Source organism: Aspergillus welwitschiae, assembly GCF_003344945.1.
Source record: "Aspergillus welwitschiae strain CBS 139.54b unplaced genomic scaffold BDQ94scaffold_23, whole genome shotgun sequence".
NCBI lineage: Eukaryota > Fungi > Ascomycota > Eurotiomycetes > Eurotiales > Aspergillaceae > Aspergillus > Aspergillus welwitschiae.
The window spans coordinates 239,816-262,978 of NW_020798717.1; the positions used below are offsets into that span (position 1 = coordinate 239,816).

Below are 23,163 nucleotides of genomic sequence, written 5' to 3' on the forward strand. Positions count from 1 at the left end.
AAGAGATGGGATTTGAGATTATAGGGACGTGTGTATTAGGTTGTGGCTGGTGTGGACCGTCTTAAAGAAAGGGTGTCTTTTGTCGAAGCTCCTTTTTTTCATTTCCTTTTGAAACAAGGCAATTCGTAATGATTCGGATTGAATTGAGGATCTCTTGATAATCGTCTCATCTCTCCCCACTTGGCCTGTGAAAGGTGAAGTGCTTGGTATTCAAAGGTCAAAGTGCTGCTGGGGCACATATGGGCTGGTTACGTCTTTTGGAAGCGTGCGGCTCTGCTCTGGCTTTACGATGGCTTTCTGAAGGGTGCACTTTGTGTTTGGTCTGGGCCATTACCCCCTACTGCCTTTGGTTGGCTGCCGTTTTCTACACCGTCCGCTCTGGATATCCGACTGTCAACCCTGTAGGACCTGCGTAGCGTAGATGACTGGGAGGTATATTGTTAGTTCGCATAGAAGCGCCTATGTCAGTCTGAATGTCAACGACCCCGGATTTAACTTGATGAATAAAATCACGTTACTGAAACCCCGTACTGTCTGTATTTGACCCCCCATATCTAGCTAAGCAGCCATGTATACCACTCCCGCAACCTTAGCCTTCTACTATACTATACTTGGTAGTGTAAACGCACACGGCGCAGACTTATCCGCTATATATAGGCAACTGAGCGTATAAAAGAAAGCAAAGAAAAGAACGCAACACAACAACACCAGTCTTGCATCCGTGATCGAAGATGCCAGCCACAGCTCTCCTACATGAGCATGCATGCAACCAATCAACCAGACAATAATAATACAACTCCTAGCCGTGGACTCCGAGTCGCTGAAGAGAAACCGAATGCGAGAAGATGAGGCAGCCGCCGAGTACAATGTGATGATGATGCGGTGTGATGGTACACGATAGGTAGCTTCTATTGCGGCGCGGAAGCCAGTGATCGAAGGTTGTAGAATAAGAGGTAAGCGTCAGCGTTGAGGACTTCTGCCTCAGTGACGGCAGTGACTTTGTCGTCGTTGAAGAGCACCCACTAAAAATCTCGGATTAGAAATGAATGTCTGGAAGGGGATCAGGTCAAGAACTCACATCATCCCCCTGGCGGCAGTAGACGTAGTAATGCCCCGCATCGAGCTTGCCCTGATGGACTACGGCTGATGAGAGGTCATATACGAATCTGGACCTGTCAACTTTCGCCTGCGGGCTGGTCGTATATGGGAGCATGTTGATCGATAGTGGAAAGTCGATTTTGCCTTCTAGCTTCTCCGAGACGGAAAAGGTGTGTTCGAAGCGCTGTGTCAAGTAAGTATGCGTCTATGGTTTCGGAAATGTGCCGAAAAACCGTACCTTTAGTTGCATGCACAGAATGGCAGGTAACTTCCGGATGCGCAGTTGTTTGGTCGCCTTCTGTGGTGTTCCTCCGCAGTGACTGCAGTTGTACACGCCTGCCATCAGTTTCTCTGGAGATGTGTAGCTTTCGAGGCATCCACTCAGGGTAGGCGTCGACGGAACCCCTGTGCCACCCATGGCGCGTTTCTTCGCCTGCACTTGAACGTCGAGACTGAGATCCACCATCGGATCATCCGTTCGTGTGACGTTACCACACTTGTCGCAAGTCACGCTGCTTCGGAGCTTGCCGTAGAAGGTTTTGTGAAAGAAGCAAGGACAACCCTTTTCATGGCCTTCTCGGTGGTTCTCAGTACTAAGGTGAAGCTTGTCGACGAGAAACTGGTAATACTCGTGTGCGTCTTGTTGTTGATATCCTGCCAAAGTCTGAATGAATCGCCATTAGCATCGCTGATCAGAAAATGATGTACCTGGTAACATACAGAACTTGCACGCCATGATGCTAGAAGAAGATTGAGAGCCGCGAAACCCTCCGGTTTGTCGCTGCTGTTGAAATCCGCAAAAGCCTCAGCAACTGCACATCCTACGCAGTCAGAGGCAGTGCAGTCGTGGGGTTGATGGCCGTTCCCAAGGAAGTACGTGTTGAGTATTGGGTCGTGCAGAAGGGTCTGAAGAATGACATTCAAATAGCAGGTTTGCCCCAGGTTGAACAAGCCCCTGACGCCTTGTTTGGCGCAAGGACGCTTGCTGGCATTGCTCCGAATATAAAGTTCGTCCGCAGAGCTATCGCTGAAGCGACGTTTCTTGGCAACTTCGTCGTGTTAGTGCAACAACAAACGCGAGAGTCAAATAGATGCTAACCTTGAAGAGCACTTTCTGTTGTCGAGCACCGAAGTCGTTCGAGGCCATGGTCGTAGACGAAATCACCACAAGCCTGGCAATACACCGTGCGGGCTCGCGACTCCATGTCTCGAACACTGTCAGTCAACACTGAGAGGAAAAGGCAAGAGCCACTTACAGAACTGATGGCTGGTCTTCTCGGTGTGAGCTTTCCGGCCGCCCATCGGCATCGCTTCACCGCATGTCAAGCAAGTGTACTTCGGTTTCAGAAAGTCCTTGGCTTTGAGACGACCGTTCTGCTTTGTGGATGACTCCATCGACCGCGGAAAATGGCCTAATGAATTATGCGCTTTCAGGAATGCGTTCTTGAACTGCTCTGCAGTGCTCACATCCTGCCCCAGTTGCGTGGCCAGGTGCTCTGTTACCGGGTCAGTAAAGGTGCTAAAAGGTCAACAAAACAGCTCTGCGCATGCTTTTCACATACCGCAGCCATATTCGGCCTCAGAGAGTAATGATATCGAAAGGACGCTAGCCATTGTGTGGGGTATATATGAATGAACGTAGTGAAACAGTGTCACACCTCGCACGTGAAGCCTATTCTGGCTCAGCCTAGAGTGAGGCTCCCAGTCGAGATGGGGTGAAGGAGTGTGTTATAAAGTAGTACAGTTTTTCTCTCAATGTAGAGAGGGGGGGATGATAAGGATGTTCAGCAGGTCAACTGCAGATCAAGAAGGAATCCATGGATCGGACTACCCTGGAGGACTCTGCAGGCATCAATCATATCAGCTCTGTATGCTAGGGGGAGGCCGGGGGTCCTCCAATGGGGATGAAGAGAGAAATGCACCTTCACAAGATGTGCCAATAGCAAAGCCACCGAAGCAGTGGAATGTCGAGAGCGGCAACAGTCACTCAAAGTGTTTCTCCGCAGCCACCGGGTGTTCCACAGTCAGTCGGGATCGGATCCCCCCTCGAGTCACTCGGTCCCTCTCTGGCTTCTCGTTCGGGATTGTGGAAGGACAACCCCAATGGAATAGACCGACAGAGACTAGATAATACAATACACAGGCAGGTCAATTATATATACGGGTAAAGATCGTCCCTGAAGACAGGCACCGTGGGCGCTGGATGCAAAGACAGATCTTTTTTCGCAAGGGTCGACCGCGGCTCCGGGCGATAAGAAACCGGGACTGCATTTGATCCGAGATCGTGCTTGGGGCTTCTTTGGCTTCCTCAGTTGGGTGTCCTTCCCGGGGAAATTTAATTCAATTTGTCCCCTCGAGGAATCCCCCAAACATGATATACAGTTGCAGCTCACGGCCGTGCGTTCTCCATACATGAAGATGGGGCATCTGATACTTAACGATGCCTTTCCCCATTGACCCCGGGGTGGGTCATTCTGGGGACGGGCGATGGTTCTACAAACGCTTATCTGAGCCGCAAGGCCACCCACTTCCCAACACATGAACGTCTTGCATTGATCATTATTCGTAATGCTATCATACGTGACCCAGATCTTTTCGTAGTCTCTGGAAAAGTTCTTCGGTCACTAGACGGGACTATCGCCAGCCTACCCTAACTCTACACCCTGGGGCTAGCTAGAATTTCCTTAAGAAAGATCCGAGCCGCTGAGATCGGACAGGCCGCTCGGCAGGCTTCGTGTTACGACAATCATCGCCGTATGTTCTTTCAGGAACGAGGTTCCTTTCAAGGTTTGGGAGCGCGTTGCGAATTGCAGGGATTCTCCACGGATTGCCAATAGCAAACCGTTCCCTTCGCGCAAGTCTTTGTGCCTCTTCAGGCTCAACCGTCTGCGCCCTGTTGAAAATTTCTACCATCCGGGTTCCTGCCTTCACCGTAATCCTCGTCCGCGGGGCAATGCGCTTGGACGGGCGCCACGATTGGTGCCCCGTGTCGCATAGCGACTGCTTGTCGAACCACGGGTAGATCCTCTGGTGGTGCCACGCGACGGGGCCGGGATTTTTGCCGAAGGCTTGGAGGAGACGGTGCTTGGAGGATGTTCGATGAAGGAAGTATCCGTAGTCCTGAGTACGTCATGTCGTTAGTATGATAAGAAAAAGCATGAAACAACTGGCCCGGGGAGTAACCAGAACTCACATGAATGTCATCTCCGCTTCAGTGGTCGCTTTCAGTTGTTCTGCTTCTGCCTCTATTCGTGCTATTAGTAGTTGGATCTCCCTTTCGCGCAGCTGTGACCATACCATTCTGTGCCTCTGCTTGCTTGGCTCTCCGAAAAGATTCGGGAATGGGCGCCTGTAACCGATCGTCAGCTTATAGAGGGAAGACAGACATTATTCTCCGTCGCAATTACCTCCGGAAAATCCACACAGAACGCATTCATGTTCAAACCATAGAGAAAACTGGCAAAGCTTTCACTGAACCGGGTCAAACTTTCGTGCATCAGCTGAAGGTGCATGAAGTTGGCCTCGAGGTCGGCCATGGAGTCTGCAAGCTCTGCAAACTGGGGCTCTAAGGCATTGATGGCAGGCTGGGTGTAGCCTGCCATACCAATACTGTTGCCATAACCATGAGCTTCACGGATCGACGACCGGGAACTGGGTCTTAGGGGGGTCGTGGGTCGCGATGAGGGCCGTGGGCGAGACGATGAGCGGGAAAAAGCATCCATGATGATTCTGAGACTGTGCACCCAAATTGAAGGCTGCAACAAAGCCGATTGAGAGACACTAATGCGACAAAATAGGAATAAGCACAGTATAGAAGACAAGCTGTCACAAATATGCGACTTGAAGCCGTTGCGTTTCACGCTGTATGAAGGAGTTGCGAAAGATTGGGTTTGTTGATGTTGATCCCCGCTTTAGGCAAGGCCGAGTCACTGGACCCTCCTTTTTCATGCCTCAGGTGTCTGCAGATTGCTGCCTGGGGGCGCCACTGCGACCCAAAATGCCCCAATCAGCCTATAATTAGGACTACTTAGTTCTTCCGTCTAGTCCGGAGGGACCCCTGGTGCGATTATCATCGTTGGATTGCGGACTGGGAAAAATAAGAGACTTGGCAATCCATCCTGTTCGCTGGCTTCATCAACCCCCCCATTATTGCCGCATCCAACCGCTGTGAGTTCCCCTTAGTCTCCTGTTGCTGAACCTTGAATCTGTGAAGGTTCCAAGCGAACTGCACCGTCCGCCTTCTCTTCGCCTCCTTCCCTTCCTTCCCCGCATCATTCCCGGCTTGAAATTTAGGCTCGGAATTTCGTCTCCCATTTTACTCACGAGGACACCAGGAAAAGGAAGCCGGCATCTCTGCCTTTGGGATTTGACTCGTCCTTCTCCAATCGCCTTCTGGCCCTCACGAACAAGCACATGCATGCTTGTTCCCTCCTGCGCCGCCGTCTACCTCCATCCTCGGCCAATTCCATCAAGTTCGCGTCGGACAGACTCCTGCATTCAGGACGTGCACAGATCTTCCCACCGTGGTACTCTAATCAAAGTCCTCTGATTTGGTCTGGATCCTTCAGACGACCCTTCTCCACTTCGCCGTTGTCACAACCTTACAAACCGAGGGAAGCTTCGTCGTTCTGGTCAGTCACATTCACCCTATTTCTTATCGGAGCAGGCGCCTGGCTGCAGGATAAATACCGCAAGTCGGGAGGCGATATCCCTACGATTTTCGACGCTGTTGAACCTTTGCAAGAGTCGCAAGTACCCTTTCTCGGAGTCATTGAAACCCTAAAGACAATGCCTATGGATCTACCACCTGGGACCGTGGGGAATCTCACACCAGAGCAGGAAGCCAAGCTACAAGAGCTTTGGGTCCTGCTGCTGAAGGTCTGCGGTGTCAATCTGGATGCTGTTGAGCTGGTCCAAAAGCAGAACGGCGACGCTGCTGCTGCGGCGGCAAGCCAGCCCCAAGATAAGAAGAAGCAGTCTAAACGGAGTCGGTTCGGTCTTTTCGGGCGGAGCAACACGGATGAGGAGGAAGATAGCGCTAGCGACAAGGGAACCAACGGGATCGCTTCGAGTCTCGCTTCTATCAGCATCGCCGACGGAGATGACAAGTATGGACAGTCAAAAGAGTTCCAGCAGGCTCTTGTGGATATGAAGCCTGAGGAGATTCGGGTGACTCTTTGGAATATGGTTAAGCATGACAACCCCGATTCTCTGCTTTTGCGATTCCTGCGCGCGCGAAAGTGGGACGTCAAAAATGCTCTGGTCATGTTGGTCTCTACGCTTCGCTGGAGACTGCTGGACGTTAAGTTGGATGAGGATATCATGAGGAATGGCGAGCAAAGTGCCCTGAAGAAATCTCAGAGTTCTGATCCCGCTGAGAAGAAGGCCGGTGAAGACTTTTTGTTGCAGATGCGCATGGGTAAAAGTTTCCTCCATGGTGTGGACAAGCTTGGCCGTCCGATCTGCGTCGTTAGAGTGCGCTTGCACAAAGCCGCCGACCAGGAGACAGAAGCCTTGGACCGGTTCACGGTGTACACTATTGAGACCGCTCGAATGATGCTTGCGCCTCCAGTTGAAACAGCTGTGAGTATACACCCCCATGGTAAGGGCGTTATCCACTGACAGGGAAATAGTGTGTTGTCTTCGACATGACCGACTTCTCCTTAGCAAACATGGTAAGCACACCTGTTTGCGACCAATAGCTCCCAAATCTAACGGTCATAGGATTATCATCCGGTGAAGTATATGATCAAGTGCTTTGAAGCCAATTATCCGGAGTGTCTGGGAGTTGTCTTGATTCACAAAGCTCCTTGGATCTTCTCAGGTTAGTATTCTAGACCCGGTACTCACAAAATCCCCTCTGACATCGATTACAGGTATCTGGAATATCATCAAGGGCTGGCTCGACCCTGTCGTCGCCTCTAAGATCCAGTTCACCAAGAATGTCCAAGATCTGGAGAAGTTCATTCCCAAAGATCGCATTATGAAAGAGCTCGAGGGTGACGAGAACTGGGCCTACAAGTATGTCGAGCCCCAGCCCGATGAGAACAAGCCTCAGGAGGACAGTGCCAAGCGCGACGAATTGCTGGCCGAGAGACAGCAGCTGGCGCAAGAGCTTCAAGGCGCCACCATCGACTGGATCTCTTCGACAATAAAAAAGGACGAGAGCGCCCTCAAGGCGGCGGTAGACAGAAGAAAGGACCTGATCGAACGCTTAAGGGTCCAGTACTGGCAGCTTGACCCATACGTTCGAGCCACTTCCTTGTATGATAGACTAGATGTCATCCAAGGTGAGGGTAAGATCGAGTTCTATCCCACGAAGAGCAAGGTTGAGGGAAACGCACTTAACGGCGAGAAGGCCGAGTGATACACTCCACGCCTTGGTATACGATAGACTGCTAGAGTGTGTTGATAGAAGACTACTTGTTATAATAACGCTCACATTGGTGAGGCATGTACATACAGCTTCTACTTGTCTGTCATGAAGCATGTATATTTGGATTGCGGGGTTCTCCTAGTGGTTTCAATGGAGCAATGGACTATTCTTGATAGATGCAATCGACCCACAGAAGCTAGGTATAGTCATACGTTATAGCTACAGAATGTACCGTACAGTTAATCATATTGTGAAGACAGTATTGATAATAGCACATGGTATGTAATTAGACGCAGCCGTAGCACTTGCTATATCTGTACTACGTACACTTTTACATCTTAGCCTTGATTTCCTCGAACAGAGCCTTCAGCTTGTCCATATCGGATTCCTGAGCGGGCCAGCCGATACCGAGACCTTCCTTCTCGTTAGGCTTGGGAATCTATTTCGTCGTTTTGTCAGTGATATTATCATCAGGGTTGTGGGGGATCGATATTCTCTCTGAACAGCTGCATAGACGAATGATAGTAAATCCTAAACATACCATGTGGAAGTGAACCTGGAAAACACCGAACATCAGCTTTGAATACCTCACACTTCCATGGTAAGCTAGCAACTTACATGATCGACAACCTGGTGCGCTATGCGACCATTGTTCTGAAGGACGTTGAAGTCCTCGGCGCCGGCGGCCTTGGCGATCTTCTTCGCGACGGGCTGTCCGATTTGAAAAGATGACTTATTAGTATCTGTCTCTGTAGCTAGCTAGCTAGCCAGCTGGTTGCGGGGAAGACTGAAAGAGGGGAGTGCTCGCAGGGTCCTCGATCAGGCGGGACCTTATAAAAGCATGCGGATCGAGCGCTGAGCTTATTTCAAACGTGCATGTCTGTACTGTCTACGTACCAGGATTTCCTGAAGATCTTCGTCGGGGATGTCGGTGAGCTTGGCACCGTGGAACTTGGGGATCACGAGCTGTGTTTTGCAGATTGGTTGTTAGCTTGATCTGGTTCCGTTTTTCGTCTTTTGGGGGAGATATGTGAAGATTAGGGAGCTGCTTGAGGTTGGGATCGGATTTTCTGGAGATATGTATGGATATACTGCTTGTTTTGGATGACCGTTGACTGTCTGTCTCCAGGTAGGCAGCAGAATGCGACATGTCGTGCGGGGGTATACTTGAGGCGGTGGTGTATATGCGGTTCATAAAACAGGGGTTGGCGACACTTACAGCGTGTCCACGGCTAAGAGGTTGAATGTCGAGGAAGGCAAAGACCTTGTCGCTCTCGAAGAGCTTGAAAGAAGGGATATCACCTATTGTTTACGTCGGGGTTAGCCGGATCGGATCATTGCTAGCAGCGGGCACAGCTTGGAGACCCAAGAATGTAGCATTTGTAAATATAGAGGTTGGGGAGGCACCGTACCCTTGATGATCTTGCAGAAGATGCAGGCAGCGGAAGACATCTTGTATGACGGGGTTGAGTATACACGTTGATGGCAATCAATGTATGTCTGAGGGGAATTGAAGGTCGCAATGACTGAATGCGGGGTTAGCAATCGCAAGGCGGAACAAGACGAAAAGAAACGTCAATAAAAAAGTTCGCGCCGGCGGGGTCTCGAACTGCGGCGGGTGGATGATGAAAGGCACTATAAGAAGCACTTAAAGGTTTAATCTGCGAGGAGTGGGACAAACTAGCTCAGAACCCATTTCTTGCCTTTTACCAGAGATGGCCGTGGTTTGCCCAAAAGACTCCTCTCATCAATCTTTGGAATCACCCATCGACACAGCTGTCGATTTTATTGTTTTTCTTTTTGTTGGTCGTTATTGTATGATGTGAGTAGTCTATGCACCTCTTTTCTTCCAACTTTCTAGGCCATTTTATTGTGATTCTTGTGAAAGTGGTGCGTCCGCTTTAACATCAAGGGCTGTGTGCGTAACCCCCTATGCAGGTCCGCTGAGCGACCAAGTCCATAAGGCTTAGGGGCACACATCATTGCCGGCAATCTCTTAGAAGCAGTCGACTTCCATCATACATTGAGCCACTGGGCATCTCTTCCGTCAATTAAAGCACTGATCTGTATCATGTGCCTAAGCACTGATTGAGTCTTCCGCAAGCGCACGCCATCCCTTGTGTCTCTAACAGCACATGTCGGTTGTTTGAATCATCCTCGTGGATACAATCGTCCTCTTAGCCAGATCTATGCAACTTGAACGCCTTAGCCTGTGCAATAGATATGGCATTGAAGCCTACAAGGAGAACAAAACACCTTCGTCCATAGTATAGACGATTCAACCTGTTGTTGCAGCAAGGACTGGTAATACATGCCTGTCCCTACACCTGGTCCGTTGTGTTTGGGTCAACCCACTACCGCAACTACTCCACGCCCTGTCAATCAGTAATTAATCAGGCCAACCGTGACCCTGAAAGCCTTCTCTGCCCCTCACGGAGTTGTCCATTGCCGAGCTACTCTTGTACCTTCCTATATAAGCGACCCGAGAGAGTTGGGGTACGAGGAAACGCTTTATCGTCACCCAAATCCGCGGATATCTGATTCGGTGGAAAGCCCGAGACCCCAGCTCAACCCCACCCAGCTATCTTATCATACCGTCGATTGGGCGGTCTTATCTGGAAGGGTCTCCAAGGACATTGAACTAGATATAGCCCCTTGGGCGCTCATTTGAGGTCAAGATGGCCTTCATATTCTACCAAAGATTACCTGCTGTCAGGGTTACTGGGATCCTATCAAGGCAGACAAGACCAGCCTTCGTGAAACCCGCGTTCACATCACGTCGAGCTTTCTCAATTACCCCGACTCACACCATGCTGTCTACAGAGCTAACCGAGGCTGAGGTCTCGGCTCTCAGGGCCAATAAAGAACGCTTGGCAAAGGACCTTCATCATAGCTGTCAGTGGGGATATGGTATCCGCTGGGGAGAGTAAGTGCTACTGCGACACCCTTTGAATTCACTATAAGCGGACTTTCGGGATGCACGCAAAGGAGATTGCTTCTCGTACCCAATGGCCTGCGCTTTACCATGGATTGCGAATGTCTAACAGCAATCCAGTGGGCACACAGACACTGGTATGCAGCGACTCGCGCTGTCACAGGAAGACAAGCAAGTACGGGATTGGTTCATCGAAACAACGAAGGCATTGAAGTGCGAAGTTACGGTCGATGAAATGGGCAACATCTTCGCTGTTCGCCCCGGACGACGGACCGATGTGCCACCCACTTTTATTGGCAGCCATCTGGATACGCAGCCAACAGGTGGCCGGTATGATGGAATCTTGGGTGTGCTCTCCGGCATCGAAGCGCTCAAAGTGATTGACGAAATGGGGTTAGAGACGGAGGGTGGCATTGGTGTTGTGAACTGGACAAAGTACGGCCCAGACTACTATTATCTTCAACCCTCATGACTAACACTGTGACAGCGAAGAGGGCGCCCGTTTCCCTATTAGCATGGTGTCTTCTGGCGTTTGGGCAGAATGCATTTCTCTTGAACGGGCACATAGCCTGAAAGAGGTCCCAACAGTCGCATCTCTCCCGACCGCATCTTCTGCCCCGGAGTCTATGAAGTCTGCGTTGGAGAAGATCAACTATCTCGGAAGCGTCCCGTGCTCATACAAGCAAACACCCATGGCGGCCCACTTCGAGCTACACATTGAGCAAGGCCCCCATCTCATTTCTGCAGGCCAGCACGTTGGTGTCGTTACCGCCGTTCAGGCATACCGCTGGTTCCGCCTTACAATCTTCGGCAGAGACACCCACACGGGTACCACCGCGTTCGAACACCGCGCAGATGCCCTTTATGCCTTTGCTCGAATGATGGTACGCGCTCGCGAGGTTGCCTCCTCCCACGGCTGTCTGGCTAGTGTTGGAATTGTAGAGGCAAAGCCTGGCAGTGTGAACACGGTTCCCGGCACTGTCAGCTTCACTCTCGACATTCGCGGCCCAGAAAGCGAGTTGGTCCAGGTTGTAGAAGATCAATTGAGGAAGGAGTTCGACTCGATCGCTGCAGAAGAGGGTAAGGGTATTGGCAAGCCTTGCCGCGTAGAGTGGACCCTCGACTTCGACTCGCCCACTGTCAAGTTCCACCCTGACTGCATCGAGTGCGTGCAGCAATCCGCGGAGGCGGTCGTCTCAGACGTCAATGCTGCGGAGCCCAAGTCCCTTATGCGGACAATCATGAGCGGGGCAGGTCACGATAGTGTCTTTACCTCCAAGAGAGTCCCGACCAGCATGATCTTCGTTCCGTGCAAAGATGGGTTGAGCCATCATCCGGAGGAATTCTGTTCTGCAGATGACTGCGCAACAGGCGCATCAGTCATCTTGCAGGCAGTGATCCGTTATGATCGGAAGAGGTTCTCGAAATGAGCCTGTGTTGATGGCGAGTGTCTATAAGCTGCGCCTCTGCGTATATTTCAACCTTGCCTTTTGGTAAATTAACCGCATGTATATAGCAGATTTAACCGCCAATTATCTTACGAAATGAATAACAAAATGAGTCATGAAATCATGCCATTAATCCTAACTATATCATAACTGTGAAACAGTAGCTTGGCATAACTTCTTTTTTAGGACGTGCACAGCATAGCTTCCCGACTTCTTTCAAAGTCGTTCAAGCTACACCGGCAACAATCCCAATAAGCCCTTGGAAGACCGGCAGGCGACACCCCTTAGGAGGAGGGAGCACCACGGCCACGGCCGAATCCACCACGGAAGCTGGGAGCGAACTCGCCGGGGGCGGCGCCCTCCTTGTCCTGCTCGCGGCGGCGGTAGCCACCCTCACGAGGAGCACGGGGACGACGCTCACGCTCCTCACCGCCCATCATGCCACGAGGGGGAGCGTGGGAACGCTGCTGCTTGATGTGGGTGGCGGGGACAACCTCAGCGGGGAGGTGGAGCCACTCACGGAGGTAGTCAAGACCCTATATCAAAACCAGTCAGACAATCCGTCTTACGCATTCATCTTCATCAATGGAACATACCTCGGGGGTGAGGGTGTAGTAGTAGTACTGCCAGGAGAACTGGGTCTTGACGTAGCCGCGGGAGGTCAGGGACTGGCAGGCCTTGATCACGTAGAGGTTCTTGGTGTCAATGTCGCCATGCTTGGGAAGGTTGAAGTCCTTCTTGGCCACGAGCACACCCTCTATTGTCAACCGTCAGCAAGACTGATTCATCCATCATACATCATCCATCGATCGACCGTCGCGCAAGAATTCGGAGACACAAGGCCGGTGGATCATAGGTGTTCACATACCGCGGAAGAGGTACTCGTGGATCTTCTTGCGGTCTTCCTTGGGGATAAGCCTGGATCAAGGTTAGCTACATTATCCTATATGATATCAATGGCCGATATTAGGTGCATCACTTACATTGTCGCGAGTTCCTAGCGCTCTTCGGGGAATCGCCTTGACAACGCGCGAAGAGGGTGGTTTAAATGTAGTTGATGTGAGTGGAGCGGCTGCGGTCGAGGAAAAAAGTGCGGTAATTCCCCATCGGGAAGCGGTTTCAGGGTTGGGGCCCTAATCGCTCCGCTAGGCGGATAAGCTGCGTCACGTGCAAGATGCTCTTGTGGCCTGAGGCGACAATCCAGAGGTGGTTTCCCTGTTAGTCATCAATGGCCTTATCGGGAACTCCTCCGCATCCTGAATGAAGTCAACTGCGCCTCACCTCTGCAATCGAGTCAAGCATCGTCTCCACCTTCAACCAGCGTCAATAACCTGAGCGCTCCGACTAGTCGATACATTACGCACGGTTATTCTGACATTATCTGCGATACTAGCAATCACCATGGCGTCCCAGAACGTCAACATTCTCCTGTCGACCTTTCCCGGTCTCTCACTCCCATCAACACTCTCCTTCGCGCTACCATCATCATCGAGCGTCGCTGACCTGACCGACAAAATCGCCTCATACCTGCCTCCTTCTCTGCCACTCAATCGACTGATCTTGACAACAACCAGCAATAAGCAACTTCTCCCCTCATCCGAAACCCTCGCATCCTACCTCATCAGCAGCAATGATAATCTCGCCACAACCTCCATCCTCCCCCTCCGCCTCAGCACCCCCCTATGCGGTGGTAAGGGAGGTTTCGGATCCCAGCTCCGCGCCGCCGGTGGGCGCATGTCCAGCAAGCGCAAGCGTAACCAAGGCGACGACAATGGATCCAGCCGCAATCTCGACGGCCGTCGTCTACGAACAGTCAACGAAGCCAAGGCATTGGCCGAGTACCTCGCCCTCAAGCCGGAGATGGACAAGAAGGAGAAAGAGGAGCGCCGGCGCCGGTGGCAGGCTGTTGTTGATGCGGCGGAGAAGCGTCAGGAGGAGCTGAAGAACGGAGGTGGCAAGCAGAAGATTGATGGCCAGTGGATGGAGGACAAGGACGAGATGAATGAGAAGGCGAGAGAGGCGGTTCTTATGGCCATGAAGGACGGTATGTGGACGGATAACTTGCGCGATACGATTCTGGGCGGATCAAGTACGAGTGCCAGTCCGAGCGAGGGAAGTGGACAGGAGACATCCTCTAGCTCTGAGGAGGAAAGTGATGATGAGCAGGAGATGGAAGATGCGCCTGGACCCTCGTCGGAACCGGCGCGCAGTGCGGCACCTCGGCGGTATATTGGATTTGATGAGGATGACGAGTTCATGAGTGATTCTGAAGAAGAGGAGGAGGCTGAAGATCCTAAGGGGAAGGGAAAAGCGAAGGCTTGATTGAATGCCATTGAATGTTTCTTTTCATGCGATTATGGAGTATGGTCTACGGTTCTGGTTGTTTTTCATGTTGTTGGCTCGTTATTGATATCAGGGTTTGCGAAGCACGGTTATTGCATTTCAAGCTTTTATAAGCTAGCGTGCAGATTCCATTAAATATAATATACTCACTACAACTGTATCTCTTTTACATTATCTTGTAATCCTCCTATCAGCTATAGTAGAAGCTGCTAGTCAGTGTCAGTTCGCCACAGCAACTTTTTTCCGGCCGCCCGCGCGGACCACCGATGCTATCGCCGCTATCACTCACTATCAGTACCAACTAGAACTAGACTTTCTTCGCATTTCTCCTCCGAGCTCTCCAACACCCCAAACCTCAACAACCATGTCGCCATACCTTGGGCGCATGATCCCGCGAGGGCGCCTACCGTACCACCGAGCTCCTTTACAAATATCCCGCCGACTCTTACGCCTGCCCAAGCCGTCTCTGCGAACCACAACCGCTGTTTTCTTCCGCCGCCCGGAGGTAGCCCGCAGCTTTTCCACGAGCATTCCGCTTCACGCAAGCCCGTCTCCCGAACCGATTATTGAAGAAGCTGTTCTTCCCGTCTGTTGTCCCGGATGCGGAGCGTATGCGCAAACCGTCGAGCCGAGTGAGCCTGGATATTATGGGAAGACTAGGAAACAGACGCGGAAGCTGTTGTCTGAGACGAAGCAGTTTGTTGAGGGTGAGGAGAATGGAGAAGAAGGAAAGGGGTTGAAGGCTGAGGGGGAGAAGGCTGCGGATAGGATTCAGAAGTATCTGGAGCTTACGGATGTTGGGGGGAGTGTGCCGAGGCCGAAGTGTGAGTCTTTATCTTCTCTATTTGTCTTGTGATGATGGTATCAGGTCATGCTAACCTATTTTATTTGCTGTTGTGCAGTTGGTGCTTCTTTGGTGAAAGCGGCAGATACTGCTGGCAAGTATTTGGAGAAGTCGAAAGCCCCGGTACAAATTTGCGATAGGTGCCATGATCTGCTGCATCATAATAAGGCCGTTCCTGCTATTTCGCCGACTATGGATTCCCTTCGAGCGTATCTGGATGAGTCGCCCCATAACCATAATCGGATTTATCATGTTGTGGATGCGGCGGATTTCCCTATGTCTGTTGTGAAGGATATCTACACTACTTTGGGGATTATGGATCCGCGGTCGAAGAATCGGCGCTCGGCGACTTATAAGTATAAGAGTGGGAAGAAGCTGCCGACTATCAGTTTCGTTATCAACAGGTCGGATCTGTTGGCGGCTACGAAGGAGCAAGTCGATTCGAAGATGGAGTATGTACGCTCTGTGCTTCGTGATACGTTTGGTCTCTCGCATGAGGAATTCCGCTTAGGGAATGTGCATATGATTAGTGCTCAGCGGGGATGGTGGACGAAGAAAGTCAAAGAGGAGATTAGGGAGCATGGGGGTGGTATTTGGGTGGTTGGGAAGGCCAATGTTGGAAAGAGCAGTTTTATTGAGGCCTGCTTCCCCAAGGATTCGAGGAATCTTGAGAAGATTGCGGAATTGATTGAGCTTCGTGAAGAGGAGTCCAAAATGGCTACCCACTTTGACTCCTCTGCTATTGATTCAGAGGGTCTTCTACCTCCTGCGCCTCGGGAGGATCTTTACCCTATCCTCCCTGTGGTCTCATCGCTACCCGGCACGACCGTATCGCCTATTCGTATCCCGTTTGGCCGTGGAAGGGGAGAAATGATTGATCTGCCGGGGCTCGACCGTGGCGAGCTGGCCGACCATGTTCGTGATGAGTTCAAGCGCGATTTGATCATGACCAAGAGGAAGAAACCTGAACGTCTTTCGATCAAACCTGGCCAATCACTACTGCTTGGAGGAGGACTTGTCAGGATCACGCCAGTGAACCCTGAAGACGTAGTCATGGCGGCTTGCTTCGTCCCGCTTGAAACGCATCTTACTAGAACGGAAAAGGCCATTGAAATGCAAACGGAGCAGCGCCCTTACCCCAAGGCCAACATTGCCAGAGAAGGTACCGGCCAGGTTATCTCGACTGCCGGAGTGTTCGACTTGAAATGGGACGTGACTCAATCGCACCTCCCAAGGTCTATCGCTAAGGCGGTTGAGGACAAGCATATGAAGATGCCGTCTCTACCCTACAAGGTCATGTCGACCGATATTTTGATCGAAGGGTGCGGCTGGGTTGAGCTTACAGTCCAGATTCGAGCCAAGTCCGCGAAGGAGTCCGACTCAGAGAACGAAACTTCGAAGTCGTTCCCTCAGGTGGAAGTGTTTACTCCGCACGGCCGCCATGTTGGGTCTCGTGCTCCAATTGAATGTTGGAAGTTCATAGAAGCGAAGAAGGTTGCTGACAACCGCGCGAAGGGACCTCGGGGACGGCAGAACATTGGACTGGAGAAGCGAGCCCGGCATGGCTGAGACGGTCTTCCGGCATGGATGACATTGTATAGTATATGATTTGCATAGCGATTGGTGTTTTAAGGTGTATACTAGAAAGGGACAAACAATACTGTATCATAATGTTCGGGGTTGCGTGGTGGTGGTTGATGTATAAATAGATCATCGATTGCTAGTGAGCAGATTATTAGATTATCATCCACTGCCTTCCTTCACGTGGGCTTCTCCCCTCTTCATTCTTTCTTCACCTTCTCACTTCCAACTTAACCTGCATGTCTCACAACCGTTTGAGTTCGTCGCCAGCATCTAGGTTATTACTTAATCCTACCAGGATTTCCACCAGTGGTTGCACTACAACCCCTCTTCAGCACCCCGATACTATATAGTAAGCAATTACCTCGCCTCGACGAAGACTCAGTCTGACCTCGATTCTATTCCAACACTCTATAACTGAGAGGCATATCCCATAAAGAATCCGTTCTATAATGCTCTCTTCTCGAGGCAGTAATAATGCGCAACTGCACAAAATTCCGTGGCGCTATGCTCTACCGCACCAGTATGACAAGAAGACCAATCCGGCGGGGATGATCTCATTTGCATTGGCAGAGCATGTATGCTATTTGGAAACCGAGGCAGTCATATTACAGTGCTGATAAGCAATTAGGCACCAATGCGCGCAGAAATAGCCAACTACATCAACACCAAGGTCAATTCCCAACCCTCTCTCTTCCTCTCTCTAGGGCTCGGCAGTCCCAACCAATTTCTTCTCTATCCTTAGGTCGAGTTCAACGTAGCATCAGTTGCCTATGGCTCTAGTAACAATGCCCTCCCGCGTCTACAGAGAGCAGTCGCAACACATCTGGACAGCCTACTCGACCCCATTACTCCGATTGACCCGGAAGCGGTCGTTGTTGCCAGCGGCGCAACTGCAATAGGGAGCATGCTCGGATTCACCTTAGCTGAGCCAGGTGATGGCATATTAATCAGTAGACCAGCTTATGGACGATTCGAGCTTGATTATGGTGTCGAAGCCGGTGTGCAGATGGTATATGCAGATACCACTACGGAGGAGGCATTCGCTTCTTCTGTTGTCAAGAAATATGAACTGGCTCTGAGGGATGCTCAGGCGAAAGGTGTCCGGATTCGAGCACTGCTATTAGTGAATCCGCATAATCCAGTTGGTATAGATAACCGCTTCGTCGTGTATCGATAACCAAGCGTTAACACTACCTCTAGGCCGTTGCTATCCAGTTGAAACCCTGACTGAGATTCTCAAGTTCTGCGATAAACACCAACTTCATCTCATCAGCGACGAGGTTTATGCTTCATGCGTTTTTGATTCGGGAGACCCAGATGCTGTTCCATTCACCTCTATATTATCTCTTAGTACCCCGGAGCTGATCAATCCTGACCTGGTGCACTTGTTGTACGGATTCAGCAAGGTAATTCATACTTCCGTCTTAGCCTTTTTTGTTCATTAAACATTGTCTAATCTATATAATCTCAGGACTTCGCATCCGGCGGCCTCCATCTCGGCTTCCTTGTTACGCAGAACAAACCCCTACGCCAGTCCTGCAACGCAATCCTGTCAGTACTGCCACTACCTTTCTGAGAAGCAATTAGCAGTCAACTGATTCTACTCCCAGACGACTCCACAGCGCCTCCACAGCAGCCGTAACAATCGGAACCACCATTCTCGAAGACCAAGACTTCCTTCACGACTTCACTGCCAAGAGCCAACAAAGTCTTGCTTCAACATACCGAATTGCAACGTCAACTCTTGATCGAGAGGGTATCAACTTTATCAGAGGAGGGTGAGTGAACATAATCTGTTTATAAGTTAATTCCTTCTTCACCCTCCCCCCAATGAAAAGGGTATAGTTGATTTAATGATTACTCCATCTAGAAACGCCGGCTTCTTTATATATATGGACTTATCACCCTATCTCCCAAAAGATAGCAGTGACAGCACATATCCACCTGAATTTACTCTCGCTCAGAAATTCGTCGATGCAGGTGTATTCCTGCATCCGTGTGAAGAGCATGGCAAGGTGCCGGGGTGGTTTAGGCTAATCTTTGCGCAAGAGGAGGATGTGTTGAGGGAGGGGTTGCGTAGGAAAGTTGCACCAATAAGTTCCTTTCCTTGTTCTACTATATGAATATGTGGGGATTTGTAGGCAAGGTACACAATGCTAATGATATATACTACAGGATGATTGGGGTGCTAAAGCATTTGGTGTGAACAAACTAGCCTCAGTTTTGTTTGGTGAAACCTTCCTGTGAACCTGCAACTGCCTTTTTATTACTTGGTTTGCTGCCACTAGCAACCTGGTTAGTATTTCCCATCATCACGGGAGCTTCTCAAAACCAAGTATGTGGGTGGAGTATGATGTATTGTTGGCAGTACATGCCTACCCTACAGTAACAGCTGAACTACGCAGCGCCATCACAATTCAACCCACAAATCTAACATGAACCAATAAAATTGCTATTTTATGATCTTTCACCACAAAAACAAAAGAAAAGTAAAACATGAAACCCATCAAGATATCTCATCTAATCTGTATCATGTATAATCATCACCATCTTCATCTTCATCATCTACTCAATATTGGCAAAGTTGAAAGAAGGTTGACCGGGAACGGCATTCTCAGCCTGCAGTCCCTCCCTCTTCTCACCAGTACCCACAACCTCACCAGTCTTACCACCCTCATCAACAGCAACAATCTCCAACTCCTTGGCGCCAGTAACGCGCTTAATAGCAGGAACCATCTCGCTGAGGACAGCGGATTCATCGAAAGGCAGCTTACGGTCGAAGACAGTCTCGGGGACTTCCTTGTCGACAACGAGACGCTTCTTGAGTCTCTGGACGAAGGGCATGGCCTTCTTCATCTCGCCGAGCTTGCCGACCTTGGCGTTCAGCTCCTTGTCGTTGAAGGAGATGCTGACAGCGTCGAAAGCTTCGCGCACAAGGTCGATGTACTTCTCCTGCCAGACGGGGAACTTCTTGGCCGCATAGATGCTGAGCTTCTTGGGCTTGCGGGGGTCGAAGGCAGTCTGCTTGCCCTTGGAGAGCTTCTTCACGAAGTTGGCCTCCGCGGAGGTGATGCTGGAGGTGGTCGAGCGGGCGTAGTCAAGGGCTGCGGACAGCTCGAGGGAGAGCTCGGGGACCTCGGGGAAGCGGGCGTGGTGGATGGTCGAGGGCTGGATGGGGCGTTAGTAGTGGTGGGATGAAGTGGTGTTGTGGGGGTAGGTACGAACCTTCTTCAGAATCTCGAGCCAGATGTGCTCGGACCAGTGAGGAGCAATGACGGCCATCATCAGTGCCTGCAGCTCGATGTAGCGGAGGACGACGTCACGGTGCATGCCGATGCCGGCAGTGGTGGTGGCTTCACGGTAGAAGTCACGGGCGCTGACCAGGTCGTACAGACCAGACTTCAGGGCGAGCTTGAAGTTGGTGCTAAAAGTACAGTTAGCTTCTCGTAAAATTCCAAGTAGAAGCCAAATGCAGCAAAACGGTATTGTTGATTGTTGTCCATCAGGCATGTGGTGATGTTTGTCTCATGGCCGTGAAAGGCTCTGAAGTAGCAAATACGTAGAATATGCGAACATCATGTGGACGAGTGGTTGCAGGATTATCGGGGATAGCAAAGTGACTTACTCCTGGTAGTGCTTCTTGGTCTCACGGACAAGGCCGTTGAGCTCGTTGTCAAAGAGCTTGTCCCAGAAGGCATCGGCCGGACCGGTACGCAGGGTCTCGTCCTTGACAACTTCCTCCATCCAGTCCTTGAGAGTGTGGAGACGAAGGATGTTGCTGTTTGCGACGGTCTCCTCGAAGTTGGCGTCCTCAATACCATCACCAGCATCGGCAAAGGCAATACGGGTAGCATCGGCACCGAACTTGTCGACAGCATCCTTCAGGGTAAGGAAGTTACCCGTACTCTTGCTCATCTTCTCACCGTTGAGCAGCAAGTGTCCGTTAGCACGGACACCGCGAGGCCAGTACTCAGGAGGGAAGAGGGCGACGTGGATGTACAGGAAAAAGGTCAAGTGGTTCTGGATGAGATCCTTTCCGGAGACACGGACGTCCAGAGGGTACCAGTACTCGAACTCTCTGCGCATCTTCTGCAGAGCCTCCTTGCTGATACCGCTCTTGGAAACAAGCTCATCGCTGAGCTCACGTCTGGTGAAGATGTAGTCCCAGACTTCGTCGATCATCTGCTCGGCCTTCACGTTCAGGGAACCAGGCTCCTTACCGTAGCGGTCGCCGTGCAGGTAGTGGGCGATGGTGTAGTATGCCATGTAGACGGTACTGTCACTCAAACTCTCAACAAGGAACTGCTTGTCCCAGGGCAGCTTCGAACCCAGACCGTAGGTTCTGGCGCAAGCCCAGCGGTTGAGCCAAGACAGGTTCTTCTCGAAACCGTTCTTGGTTTCGTTCGAGTAGGTGTTCAGGGTGTTCACAACGTGGTTCAGGGTGGTCTTCTGCCACTCAGCATCGTTCTCACCGTAGTTCAGGAACCACTGGCCGAGGTAGGCAACGACACAGTCATCGCCACTGCGACTGACGACCTTGCCCATGGGGTCGGCGAAGGGGAAGGCATCTCCGCTCTCGTAGAGAGACTTACGGATCTTCTCCTTGACAGCGCTCACGGGCTGACCCTTGTACTCACCAACAATCATGGTACCCTTGTAGAAAGCTTCACCATAGGCCAGCTCCTTGGCCTGTGCAAGCTGGTTAACGTCCTTGGGAGAGTTGATCTTAAGCTGCTTGACCAGGGCGGGAGCAGTGAGGTTTCCGTACGTGGGAGTCTCAATGAGAGGGAAGATCTCCAGCTCAGCCCACTCCTTCTTGATACCATAGTACTCCGGCTTCTTCGCGAGATCCATCAGAGTGGCGTAATCATCGGGGGAATCCGAGGGCACGGAAGTGACGACACCGGTACCCTTGCTGGCGGAGACTCCCTCCATGGGAAGGATGCGCACACCTTCAGTGTGGAAAGAGAGAGGAGCGTTGACGAGAGTACCAACAAAGGCGGTTCCAGGAGCCTCAACGACAAGGGGCAGTTGGTCCTGGGACTTAAGGAATTTCTCGCCGTCGGAGAAGTAGCCCTGGAAGGCCATGTTCCAGGCAGCCCTCTTGGTGACAACGAAGTATTCCTTCTCCTTGACCTTGTAGAGACCATAGGTGATCTTGGGGCCAAGGAAGCAGCAGGTCTGTCCGTACATGGTCTCCGGACGCAGAGTGGCGGGGACGAAGTAGACATTAGCGTCGTCCTCAATCTTGCCCTTGACCAGTTCGGCGATCTCAGGGGCCCACTCTTTGACCTTGAGCTTCATAGCGGTGTATTCCTGGGGACCGATACCCTCACCCTCAGTGCGGTCGTGGTCCATGCAAGGCTGTCCGTCCTTAGGAGAGTAGATGGTGTAACGGTTGCCGTACTGGATCTTGCCCAACTCGTGAAGGCGGTTCATCTGCCAGCGCACAAAGGCGTCATAGTAGGGGTTAGCGTCAGTGGTGACGAACTGTCTGCGCCAGTCAACACGGGCACCCAGGCTGTCGAGATCACGAATGGCGAGAGGGGGGAAGTGCTGGAGCCAGTGAGCGGCATCGGCGAACTTGTGGATCTCCTCAATGGGGATACCAATAGCCAACATGATCTGGAACTGGTACTTCATCTTAACGGTCTTGGCGGCGGCCTTGCTCTTCTTTCCGGAGAACTTCTCCTGCTCAGCCTTAACCTCCTGGGTGGGAGCGGCAACTGCAGCCTTGTCCTGCTCCTCAGACTCTTCACTGTAGCCTTCGAAGTTCTTGCCGAACTTGGCAACTTCATCCCGAAGCTTGTCGGCACAGGCCTTGATGGGCATACCAGTGCAGTGGAATCCGAGGGGGAAAAGGGCCCTCTTGCCCTCCATACGAGCAACACCGGTCATGAATTCGACCTTGCTAGCAGTGAAACTGTGACCGGCGTGGAGGGTACCGTTCATGTAGGGGTAGGCCATGGTTCCGAAGAACTTGGGGTGCTTCTCACGGAGCTCAGCGGCGGACATGCTGCCGAAAGGCACCTCCGTCTCGGAGGGGGCATCGACCTCAAAGACCTTGTTTGCCTTCCATTGGGCCTGGTACTTCTTCTCGAGGGCGATGAGGGTATCTCTCTTCTCGGTCTATGCGGGCAATGAATGGTCAGCTTAGTCCAGGTCATATGGGGTTTCTGAGGAGACAAAGAGGGGCATGTGAGGCAGACATTCTCGAGTTTCATGGTGTTTTTCGTGCCCTGCTCGAGCGCAGCTGCAGACGCAGCGGCGGCGGCGGCTGCCATGGCTCCGGATGTAGAAGGATAGATCTGACAAACTGGAGATAATGAGCCCGAGGGCGAGGAGGGGAAAGGGCAGCGTTATATAGATCGAGCGAGTCTGGAGTCACCGCGGGGTCGAAAAGAATTACTCCGAATGTGGGAAAAGGCGGTCCGTGAGTCACCGCCTGCCTCAACCGTTATCGGAGCATGGGAATATCCCAGTATGAAGGGCGATGGCTTCACTGCTCAGCCTCTTTCAAATGATTGATAGATAA

At 51.4% G+C, this 23,163-nt stretch overlaps 10 protein-coding genes across 10 annotated transcripts; 5 read left to right on the top strand and 5 right to left on the bottom strand.

Annotated features, from left to right (window-relative positions):
- Positions 1-517: 517 nt before the first annotated feature.
- On the bottom strand, positions 518-3,301 carry BDQ94DRAFT_146937 (putative ubiquitin C-terminal hydrolase Ubp8). The gene is made up of 8 exons (XM_026766918.1): positions 3,021-3,301; positions 2,661-2,940; positions 2,355-2,594; positions 2,198-2,305; positions 1,819-2,147; positions 1,337-1,762; positions 1,079-1,282; positions 518-1,022 (listed from the first exon to the last, which is right to left on the bottom strand). Exons 2-8 carry the CDS (start codon positions 2,710-2,712, stop codon positions 909-911), a joined length of 1,473 nt encoding a protein of 490 aa, XP_026624562.1. The 5' UTR covers positions 2,713-2,940; positions 3,021-3,301; the 3' UTR covers positions 518-908.
- Positions 3,302-3,565: 264 nt separating this feature from the next.
- On the bottom strand, positions 3,566-4,974 carry BDQ94DRAFT_146938 (DASH complex subunit DAM1). The gene is made up of 4 exons (XM_026766919.1): positions 4,506-4,974; positions 4,396-4,447; positions 4,292-4,343; positions 3,566-4,218 (listed from the first exon to the last, which is right to left on the bottom strand). Exons 1-4 carry the CDS (start codon positions 4,818-4,820, stop codon positions 4,026-4,028), a joined length of 612 nt encoding a protein of 203 aa, XP_026624563.1. The 5' UTR covers positions 4,821-4,974; the 3' UTR covers positions 3,566-4,025.
- Positions 4,975-5,168: 194 nt separating this feature from the next.
- Positions 5,169-7,714, top strand: BDQ94DRAFT_146941 (CRAL-TRIO domain-containing protein). Its single transcript, XM_026766920.1, has 5 exons — positions 5,169-5,265; positions 5,433-6,681; positions 6,732-6,773; positions 6,823-6,922; positions 6,975-7,714. Exons 2-5 carry the CDS (start codon positions 5,512-5,514, stop codon positions 7,463-7,465), a joined length of 1,803 nt encoding a protein of 600 aa, XP_026624564.1. The 5' UTR covers positions 5,169-5,265; positions 5,433-5,511; the 3' UTR covers positions 7,466-7,714.
- A 22-nt stretch (positions 7,715-7,736) lies between these two features.
- Positions 7,737-9,128, bottom strand: BDQ94DRAFT_146943 (HIT family protein). The gene is made up of 6 exons (XM_026766921.1): positions 8,887-9,128; positions 8,694-8,776; positions 8,372-8,440; positions 8,093-8,185; positions 8,016-8,030; positions 7,737-7,913 (listed from the first exon to the last, which is right to left on the bottom strand). The coding sequence occupies exons 1-6, from the start codon at positions 8,924-8,926 to the stop codon at positions 7,806-7,808; spliced, it is 408 nt and encodes a 135-aa protein (XP_026624565.1). The 5' UTR covers positions 8,927-9,128; the 3' UTR covers positions 7,737-7,805.
- Positions 9,129-10,135: 1,007 nt separating this feature from the next.
- BDQ94DRAFT_146945 (M20 family metallo-hydrolase) lies at positions 10,136-11,976 on the top strand. The gene is made up of 3 exons (XM_026766922.1): positions 10,136-10,400; positions 10,530-10,844; positions 10,897-11,976. The coding sequence occupies exons 1-3, from the start codon at positions 10,153-10,155 to the stop codon at positions 11,837-11,839; spliced, it is 1,506 nt and encodes a 501-aa protein (XP_026624566.1). The 5' UTR covers positions 10,136-10,152; the 3' UTR covers positions 11,840-11,976.
- Positions 11,967-12,952, bottom strand: BDQ94DRAFT_146949 (40S ribosomal protein eS10). Its single transcript, XM_026766923.1, has 4 exons — positions 12,841-12,952; positions 12,726-12,775; positions 12,454-12,614; positions 11,967-12,393 (listed from the first exon to the last, which is right to left on the bottom strand). Coding segments are annotated over exons 1-4 (465 nt in total). The 5' UTR covers positions 12,843-12,952; the 3' UTR covers positions 11,967-12,141.
- Positions 12,953-13,135: 183 nt separating this feature from the next.
- On the top strand, positions 13,136-14,356 carry BDQ94DRAFT_146950 (telomere maintenance SDE2 family protein). Its single transcript, XM_026766924.1, has one exon. The coding sequence runs from the start codon at positions 13,259-13,261 to the stop codon at positions 14,177-14,179; it is 921 nt and encodes a 306-aa protein (XP_026624568.1). The 5' UTR covers positions 13,136-13,258; the 3' UTR covers positions 14,180-14,356.
- A 191-nt stretch (positions 14,357-14,547) lies between these two features.
- Positions 14,548-16,808, top strand: BDQ94DRAFT_146951 (uncharacterized protein). Its single transcript, XM_026766925.1, has 2 exons — positions 14,548-15,024; positions 15,103-16,808. The coding sequence occupies exons 1-2, from the start codon at positions 14,565-14,567 to the stop codon at positions 16,611-16,613; spliced, it is 1,971 nt and encodes a 656-aa protein (XP_026624569.1). The 5' UTR covers positions 14,548-14,564; the 3' UTR covers positions 16,614-16,808.
- Positions 16,809-17,077: 269 nt separating this feature from the next.
- Positions 17,078-18,751, top strand: BDQ94DRAFT_160539 (pyridoxal phosphate-dependent aminotransferase; the record flags this gene model as incomplete). The annotated part of the gene is made up of 7 exons (XM_026769233.1): positions 17,078-17,203; positions 17,257-17,298; positions 17,371-17,773; positions 17,829-18,034; positions 18,100-18,179; positions 18,239-18,406; positions 18,499-18,751. The coding sequence occupies 7 exons, from the start codon at positions 17,078-17,080 to the stop codon at positions 18,749-18,751; spliced, it is 1,278 nt and encodes a 425-aa protein (XP_026624570.1).
- A 186-nt stretch (positions 18,752-18,937) lies between these two features.
- On the bottom strand, positions 18,938-23,012 carry BDQ94DRAFT_58478 (leucine--tRNA ligase CDC60). Its single transcript, XM_026776106.1, has 4 exons — positions 22,838-23,012; positions 20,254-22,757; positions 19,854-20,052; positions 18,938-19,796 (listed from the first exon to the last, which is right to left on the bottom strand). Exons 1-4 carry the CDS (start codon positions 22,910-22,912, stop codon positions 19,194-19,196), a joined length of 3,381 nt encoding a protein of 1,126 aa, XP_026624571.1. The 5' UTR covers positions 22,913-23,012; the 3' UTR covers positions 18,938-19,193.
- Positions 23,013-23,163: the final 151 nt, after the last annotated feature.

Excerpts from the sequence above, each read along its gene's own strand:
- BDQ94DRAFT_146943 (XM_026766921.1), bottom strand. The coding sequence starts at position 8,926 with ATGTCTTCCGCTGCCTGCATCTTCTGCAAGATCATCAAGG. Across the intron at positions 8,777-8,886 it reads CTTCTGCAAGATCATCAAGG|GTGATATCCCTTCTTTCAAG; the intron begins GTACGGTGCCTC and ends CGTAAACAATAG. Across the intron at positions 8,441-8,693 it reads CTCTTAGCCGTGGACACGCT|CTCGTGATCCCCAAGTTCCA; the intron begins GTAAGTGTCGCC and ends TGCAAAACACAG.
- BDQ94DRAFT_146950 (XM_026766924.1), top strand. The coding sequence starts at position 13,259 with ATGGCGTCCCAGAACGTCAACATTCTCCTGTCGACCTTTCCCGGTCTC.
- BDQ94DRAFT_146941 (XM_026766920.1), top strand. The coding sequence starts at position 5,512 with ATGCATGCTTGTTCCCTCCTGCGCCGCCGTCTACCTCCATCCTCGGCC. Across the intron at positions 6,774-6,822 it reads ACTTCTCCTTAGCAAACATG|GATTATCATCCGGTGAAGTA; the intron begins GTAAGCACACCT and ends TAACGGTCATAG. Across the intron at positions 6,923-6,974 it reads AGCTCCTTGGATCTTCTCAG|GTATCTGGAATATCATCAAG; the intron begins GTTAGTATTCTA and ends CATCGATTACAG.
- BDQ94DRAFT_146949 (XM_026766923.1), bottom strand. Across the intron at positions 12,615-12,725 it reads CCACGAGTACCTCTTCCGCG|AGGGTGTGCTCGTGGCCAAG; the intron begins GTATGTGAACAC and ends GGTTGACAATAG. Across the intron at positions 12,394-12,453 it reads ACTACACCCTCACCCCCGAG|GGTCTTGACTACCTCCGTGA; the intron begins GTATGTTCCATT and ends GTTTTGATATAG.
- BDQ94DRAFT_58478 (XM_026776106.1), bottom strand. The coding sequence starts at position 22,912 with ATGGCAGCCGCCGCCGCCGCTGCGTCTGCAGCTGCGCTCGAGCAGGGC. Across the intron at positions 22,758-22,837 it reads ACACCATGAAACTCGAGAAT|ACCGAGAAGAGAGATACCCT; the intron begins GTCTGCCTCACA and ends TTGCCCGCATAG. Across the intron at positions 20,053-20,253 it reads ACCAAGAAGCACTACCAGGA|CACCAACTTCAAGCTCGCCC; the intron begins GTAAGTCACTTT and ends CTGTACTTTTAG.
- BDQ94DRAFT_146951 (XM_026766925.1), top strand. The coding sequence starts at position 14,565 with ATGTCGCCATACCTTGGGCGCATGATCCCGCGAGGGCGCCTACCGTAC. Across the intron at positions 15,025-15,102 it reads GAGTGTGCCGAGGCCGAAGT|TTGGTGCTTCTTTGGTGAAA; the intron begins GTGAGTCTTTAT and ends GCTGTTGTGCAG.
- BDQ94DRAFT_146938 (XM_026766919.1), bottom strand. The coding sequence starts at position 4,820 with ATGGATGCTTTTTCCCGCTCATCGTCTCGCCCACGGCCCTCATCGCGA. Across the intron at positions 4,448-4,505 it reads TCTGTGTGGATTTTCCGGAG|GCGCCCATTCCCGAATCTTT; the intron begins GTAATTGCGACG and ends GATCGGTTACAG. Across the intron at positions 4,219-4,291 it reads GAAGCGGAGATGACATTCAT|GACTACGGATACTTCCTTCA; the intron begins GTGAGTTCTGGT and ends TGACGTACTCAG.
- BDQ94DRAFT_146945 (XM_026766922.1), top strand. The coding sequence starts at position 10,153 with ATGGCCTTCATATTCTACCAAAGATTACCTGCTGTCAGGGTTACTGGG. Across the intron at positions 10,401-10,529 it reads TATGGTATCCGCTGGGGAGA|TGGGCACACAGACACTGGTA; the intron begins GTAAGTGCTACT and ends ACAGCAATCCAG. Across the intron at positions 10,845-10,896 it reads GGTGTTGTGAACTGGACAAA|CGAAGAGGGCGCCCGTTTCC; the intron begins GTACGGCCCAGA and ends ACACTGTGACAG.
- BDQ94DRAFT_146937 (XM_026766918.1), bottom strand. The coding sequence starts at position 2,712 with ATGGCTAGCGTCCTTTCGATATCATTACTCTCTGAGGCCGAATATGGC. Across the intron at positions 2,306-2,354 it reads GAAGACCAGCCATCAGTTCT|ACATGGAGTCGCGAGCCCGC; the intron begins GTAAGTGGCTCT and ends ACAGTGTTCGAG. Across the intron at positions 1,763-1,818 it reads CATCATGGCGTGCAAGTTCT|ACTTTGGCAGGATATCAACA; the intron begins GTATGTTACCAG and ends CGATTCATTCAG.